General features: G+C 54.9%; 1 protein-coding gene across 1 annotated transcript in view; it reads right to left on the bottom strand.

Moving 5' to 3' along the window:
• Positions 1–295: 295 nt before the first annotated feature.
• Positions 296–7,014, bottom strand: part of PI4KA (phosphatidylinositol 4-kinase alpha) — a 116,937-nt gene continuing 110,218 nt past the window's right edge. Inside the window, exons 51-55 of the mRNA XM_074206573.1 lie at positions 6,792–6,912; positions 6,074–6,233; positions 5,552–5,641; positions 4,545–4,628; positions 296–939 (exon numbers count right to left, since the gene is read on the bottom strand). Of these exons, the coding sequence (XP_074062674.1) occupies positions 888–939; positions 4,545–4,628; positions 5,552–5,641; positions 6,074–6,233; positions 6,792–6,912 (507 nt within the window). The 3' untranslated portion in view covers positions 296–887. The remainder of the gene's footprint in view (positions 940–4,544; positions 4,629–5,551; positions 5,642–6,073; positions 6,234–6,791; positions 6,913–7,014) is intronic.

The raw sequence follows: 7,014 nt of genomic DNA, 5'->3' as shown, positions 1-7,014 counted from the left end.
CAATCAAGAGGCCAGTGTTTTGGGGGTAAGTGGGTCTAAGAAGACTGGAAAGGGAAGGGACAGGTGCTGGAGGGCTCGGAAGGCCAATGAATTCCCAACAGTTTACAGAGCTTTAAGAAGGTCACTTTGACAGGTGGAGGATGAAGTGAGTGGGGAAAGTCTTGGGGCAGGAAGAGGGCCCCTCTCTGGACAACTGTCCATGGACTTAGGTCACTGATAAAACCCTCTCCTGGAGACCTGGGAGGAGCTGCTGGAGAAACTGAAGGCTCACACACACACAAACACACACACACAGTCCTATTTTGGTCCTTTTATTATTTCTGGTAGATTAAATAAATCTTTCATAGAGTGATTTTTATTTTACACACAAAAGGAAAAATACATTCTCCTTGTACCTAGGAAATAAAGGAGCATGGAGCCAGGACCATGCAGAGGGCAGAGCCCTGGGATGATTATCATTCCACCTCTTACAGTATCACTGAAGTATTGCACCAGGTGCCCTTCCCTGTTGCAAAGAGCAGATTGCCACGCGCTTCCTGTCCTGGGGACTTCCTTGCTTCTACAACTCATCTCATTGGTTTGCCCTGAAATTCTCTGACTTCACACTAGGATGGGGGCATAGAAACACTAGGGACCCCCATGGGGAGACTGGACAGAAGAGGGCTCAGCTCTACCAACTGCCCTAGTCCCAGGGGGGTTCTTGGGCATGCACACCCATGCAGGCACGATGTGCGCTGGCACACACACACACACACAAGCATGCACACCCCGCCACCTGCCCCACCCCCCAACAGACCAGAGTCAGAGCCAGGGCTGCGATTGCACAGTGCGCATGACAAGACTTGAAGCAGTGTCAGTGCCCCAGAAACCCCCTGCCCGCGGGGGGCTCAGTACGGGATGTCGTTCTGATAGTACTGGATCATGTCGTAGGTCCGGCTCCTGCAGGGAAGGAAGGAAGGCAGAGGGTGAGCACAGGCCTGAAGACCTACCCTGGGGCCCCCTGGCTCACAGGCAGGGACAGGAGGAAGGTCCAGGGTCAGCACAGGAGCAACGTGGAGCGGGGCAGGCTAGCTCTCACCAGGCAAGGCAGTTCTAACTTAATCTGGTTGGGACTGAAGGAGGAAGGAGACGGGAGGGAGTGCCCATGGGAAGGGCTGCAGAGAGGTTAGTGTGGGCCTCCTGGTGCCTGAAGGCAGGGGTCAGTGGGAAAGGAAGGGGCCCCAAAGTTCCATCTGCCCCCCTCTTTTTCTGGAGTAAGGGCCTGTCCATCTATCAGAGCTGGGGGCCTCCTCCCTTCTCTTTTCTCTTTGGGTCCCCAAAGCCTGAACCTCACCCTCCTCCGAGGAAAGGCTCTCTGCCACTCCCAATTGCAAGGAGCTCACTCTGTTTGTGGTTTTTTACATGTCTGCTCCCATGCTCAGTAGGCACTTAAGGAATACAGTCCAACAGGGACCTGAAAGGTCCTTTCAGAGAAGGGGAAACTGAGTCCCAATCAAAGAGCAGGGAGGGTCCCCAAGGGATAGAGGACTGAACCAGGGCCCAAAACCCTACAATTCTCAGCCTCCAACTCGGGCTGGCTCCTGCACCTCTCTCTCTCTCTCTCTCTCTCTCTCTCTCTCTCTGGCCTGGGATTCTCAAATAATTGGTAAGCATTTATTAAACACTGTAAGACAGATACTGGGCTCCAACAGAGACCCAAAGAAAGGCCAAAGTGTGAAGCCTGCCCATGGGATGGGGGAACAAATGACAAAGTTCTCTAGAGCAGGGGGCCTGCCCTGTGGGGGGGGGGGTAGCGGGAGCAGGGGACTTAGGAAAGGACCCTGATAGAAGGGCCTGGAGCTGAGCCAGGAGGAAGCCAGGGAAGCTCTTCAATAGATTGAGGATGGAGCGTAGTCAGATGAAGAAGCGAGGATGGCGCCCAAGGCCATTGGGTTCAGAGGCTACAGGTAACAGGCTCCTGGGAGGCACTGAGGTCTCTAACAGCTGCTGTGGCCAGGGCGGGATAAGAGGACCGGCTTTTCCACTAACACTGACCTCCCTGAAAGGGCCAATCTGACAGTGCCAGTGGGGGCTCAGAGCAGACGCTGATGGCCTTTTCTCAGGGTTTCTATCTCTCCCGGCTGCATCCAAGTTCACTGGCCAGTTCCTCCTGGACATGCTCAGGGTATTCCCAACTCTCCTCTTCCCTGTCCCCCAAATCTTAACATCTCTATCCACAAGTCTCCCAGCCTCCCTATGCTCTCCAATCACCTCCTGGCCACCTCACCCTGGCTCAGAGATGCCTAAGATTCATCTGTCCATACAAAAACTTGCCTTCTCTTGCCCATCAGCCCTGCCCCTTTCTGTGGAAGGTGCCCCCAAGCTTGGCATTATCCATACCACCCCCAGACACTCTCCTCTAATCCCATTTCCCATTGGTTGCCGGTTCTCTCCACTTTTGGTGTGGGAGGCCAGCTGCAGAGGACTTTGCTCAGGGCAGAGCCCTTACAAGACACTCGTGCTGGAATCCTCCCGCTGGCCTCTCAAGCCCCGATGTCAATCAGCCAGCACTGGCACACTGTGAGCCAGGTCCTCAGATAAACACTGGGGACATGAAGGAAGGAGCCTTTCCTCATCCTGTTGCTCTACTTCTGAATTCTCCATCACCATATTTCCAGAGAGCCACTCTGATCTCCTGCTCCTGCTGATGCCTCATGTCCAGCTGGTCACCCAATCGAGTCCAGACTCTGTCAGCCCCTGCCCTTCTCCAGGCTCCCTGCTGCTCTCCATCTCCATCCTTGCTCAGGTGATGCCAGCCTGGACCGGGGCCTCTTAACAATTCCTCTTCAGATCCCAGAGGCCCCTCCACACAGGGACGATGTCCTCTTCAGGGACGACGTATACCAATGCCGATGCTCCCCCTGCTGACCCTGCCTCCCTCTGTGGGAGCCACCATGGATCCCTGCCAGCACCCCTGGCCACCTGTATGATATGCTTCAGACATTTACCATGGGGGCAATTCTGGAACTGAGAATCTGAGCTCTTTTTTGTGCTGAGGATTTAAGGTACCCCAAGACCAACTGACATAGTTAGAAACCCTATGAAACTTCCTGGCTGACTTCCTAGACTCCTGGGTGACGGAACTCATTCATCCGTTGGCTGGGCAGGCTGTGCTCTGAGATACCAGCAGTCTCTTGTGGGAGGCCAGGAAATGTTCGGGGCTTGACAGAATCAGGACCACGGTGTCCCCAAAGTGCTGGGAGCGGCTGAGGCCATTGCTGGGACCTCCCCTCTTCCAGTGACTTCCCACTCTGTCTGGCCTGACTGTGATTAATAGAGCTGTTCCCCTGCTCGAACCTTCTAGGGAATCTTGATCATCTTGCCGTGCAGATGGGGGGCAGCGGGCAGACCAGGGGCCCTTGTTCCACAGAGCCCAACATTTATCCAGCATCAGTGGTCAGTGAGCCCCATGGCATCTTCAGTTCTCTTATGAGCTTATGAGAGGCAGAGATGCAACCTGTGCTGAAGATTGCTGCTGCGGCGTCCCTGCAGACAAGGTCCTCACTGGCCACTACCGAGGCCGGTCCCTTTTGTGTGGAAGAAGGCTCCAGACTGTTGCCAGCCGCCATCTTCACTCCAGTGAGACTTCACCCAGTTTGGGCATCTTCCCCTTCAGCATTTCTGAAGGCTGTGAACAGGGGACATATGGGAAAGAATTCATTTTATCCTCACAAAAGCTTGGGGAAGGTGCTGTTCTTATCTCTGATCTCCAGAGGAAGGAACTGAGGCTGAGAGAGCTTCTGGGACCCCTGGGACCATACAGCTAGGAAGTCTCAGCAGCAGGTCTTGATTGGTTCTGTAGAGTTCTGAAGATGTCCGAAGCAGGAAAGGGGAGCTGACCAAGGTCACACAGCGTGTTTGTGGCAAGGAGGGCAAGGGCACTGGGGCCCTCAGGGAGCTGGCTCTGCTTCTGATGATGGCCTTTGGTCACATTGGGCTGCTCTGGGAGATGGGCCACGATGTGACAGGCTCCATTCTGGGCCTTCCATGGCCAGTCCAGGAGGCTGACAGGATGGGACAGGAAGGGGCTGGCATTTGGCCAGAGGAGCACATGAAGGGGATGGTCAGATTGGAGAAATGAGGTGAGCATCAGCAGAGGAAGGATCAGGTTTATCCCGCTTGTCGCTGGGGCTAGGACAAGGAGTTTTAGGGGGCCACCCCAGCTTTCTAGGGATACACTCCCTATGATGAGAGGCTGGACTCATCATCTCAGAGGGTCCCCAGCTTGGGGGGAGCCCAGGACGAGGCATCTGCCAGGCATAGGCCCCCTGAGGGGAGGGGAGGGCCTGAGCAGAGCAGGGTGAGAGATGGGGGCACCCAGGAGCCCTCACTTTACAAATGCAGCCTAGAGGGGGCTTGGCTGACTCCAGGCCACTCAGGTAGGGAGCCTCCATGCCAGTTCTGTCTGAAAAGGGGCTTGCCTATTGGTACTGTGCTACAATGAGGATGCAGATGGACAGAGGCCCGGATATGCAGGGTGGAGGCCAGTCGAGAGGGGGACTGACCTGTTGCTGAGGAAGCAGTTCTGAATGACCTTCAGGATGAAGTTTGCTGCCTCCCGTTCAGTCATGTTCGGGCTGAACCTGTGTCTGGGGCGAGAGAGAAAGATGGGCAGCATCTCTGGGAGAAGCTCTGTGCCAGCTACCATGAAGCGGACAGCTGAAGAGAAGGTGTCTGAACACTGAAGTTGGGGGTGATGGAACAGGACAGAGGAACAACTTGTGCCCTAAAAGGTGGCGGTGGTGGCAGGGGCAAGTCAGGAACTTTGGAGAACTGGGCCCTCCCACTCTGGGGAGGGAAGGTCATAGGATTTCCAAGTTGGAAGGACTATCTGTCTAGTTGATTCAAGGATACCATCTCCAGTGACCTAATGAGGGGAGCCCCCACCACACTGCCAAGGTAGCTCAAGACACTTGGGTCTGTCTTGATCTCAAGTACAAGCTCTGTCCACTCCCTCAGTCCTGCCTTGGCTCTGCCCTTCCCCTCCCCCCCCCATCTCCAGGGTTTTTCCTGGGCATTCTGGGGATGGGAGGGGATGGCAAGAGTCCCTCTCTTCTCTTCCCATTCCTCTGGTATGACTACCTCTGTGGCCCCAGACTATTTTGTGTTTTGGGGGAGCTGAACCCATGCAGAACAAGAGGGGAGAGGCTCAACCTTCCTCCACTGCTGGTCAGGCCCGTGCCATCCACCTTTGAGTTCTTCCCCAAAGAAGCTCAGAGAATGACCAGCTCTGGAGAGCAAAGAGTGCCCTTCTGGCTGACCCTTGGTCCCTGCCACAGGTACTCCCTCCCTCTGGGCTAGAGCCCTTATTTCCTGGAGGAGATTGAAGGATAGGGTCACAGTCCAGAGCGTGCTGCCTTTGGAGGCCATATGGGCCTTGCCCCTCACCATGCCAGAGGGAAGTTGAATGGCACAAATACCCATTTATCTAAGGATACATATGGGGAGAGGGTCATCACAAATGGTCTGATCATGGGAGCAGGCTGACTGTGTGCCAAGTTCCAAGACTTACTTCAGCAGCTTGATTGTCTGCCCTCGGAAGCAAGGCAGCCCAGTGTCCAGCATCAGGGTGACCAAGGAGACCACGGCGTCCATGTAGGGCCTGCAGGGAGAGCAGGAGGAATTAAAAAAGGCTTGTTGGGGCCTGGCTGGCCCTGCTCCCCTACACCAAAGCCTTCCTCCTCACCTGTCTACCTGAACATGCCTGGCCAAACTCCCAACCACAGTGATCCTCCTGCTCAGAGTCCTGGCCCCTGCCCTTTGCATCCTACTGCCCTGGGGTTGGGGGTAGTAAAAGGACATGCCAAAGACCTCCGCCCCTCTCATTAGTCCCAGTTCCAGCCTCCGAGGAGGCGAATGTCTGAATCTCTATCAGTGTTCTGCCAGACACTGAGGCCCCTGGAAGCTTGCTGATGGAGTGGCTGATTCTAACTCCAAGCCTGGTTCTCACTGGACCTTCCAGCTCCCTTCTCGGGTCAGGCCCCCCAGGGAGACCCTTCTTGGTTGACCAAAGAAACGGTCTGGAAGCCCTCACCTGACTGCCAGGTAGCCTCGGACACACATTTCCATGAACCACTTGAATGGGGTGGCCTCCATCTTCCCGCCCATGATCATCACCATCTCATCGGTCAGTTTGATGTCAGGTTCCCAGCCCAGATTCCCCCCAGGGGAGCTCTCAAACATGAAGCCAAAGTCTGTAAACAGCAGCAGGAGAGCCATCAGTGAGGAAGGTCGCCCATGGCTGAGACACGGCCCCTAGAACAAGCACTCCTACCATGTGGCCAGTCACCGCCAGATGTGAAGACTGACCCCATTTTCAGTTTGGCAGCCAGGTGGCCTAATGCATAGAACACTAGACTGGAGCCAGAAGACCTGAGTTCAAATCCAGCCTCAGACACATCCTAGCTATGTAACCCTTGGCAAGTCACTTCCCTTCTGCCTGCCTTAGTTTCTTCAACTGTAAAATGAGGATAATAAAAGCACTTACCTCTCAGTGTGGTTGTGAGGATCAAATGAGGTAACACTATTAATACAGGTTCACAACCACCTCATCAAGGTAAAATAACCATGGTAACAGACAGACATGTCTGCCAAGTACTCCATGTACCCAGTGTCATTGAATCCCGACAATCTAGGAGGCTGATGCTCTTGGTAGCATCATGCCTATTCTACAGAGCACCAGGGTCTCCTAGCCAGGCTCCTCCTGACCTTTCTGCCCCTTTCTGTCCCTACCACCAAGGCCCCTGGCTGACCGATGTGAATGATGTGGCCCTTCTTGTCCAGCATGATGTTCCCGTTGTGCCGGTCTTTGATCTGTAGCAGGAACAGGAGAAGGCTATAGGCAGCCATGCTGCGGATGAAGTTATAGCGTGCCTGCATAGGAGGGGAGGGGAAGAAAGGGCATGGGGGTCACAGGGAGAGGCTGGCCAACTGTGGCTCCCCACTAAGGCCTTGCAAGTGGGCTTCTGGGCAGTG

Source organism: Macrotis lagotis, chromosome X (assembly GCF_037893015.1).
Source record: "Macrotis lagotis isolate mMagLag1 chromosome X, bilby.v1.9.chrom.fasta, whole genome shotgun sequence".
Taxonomy (NCBI): Eukaryota; Metazoa; Chordata; class Mammalia; order Peramelemorphia; family Peramelidae; genus Macrotis; species Macrotis lagotis.
The sequence above is the reverse complement of the archived record's forward strand: the minus strand, read 5'-3'. Positions and strand labels throughout refer to the sequence as shown.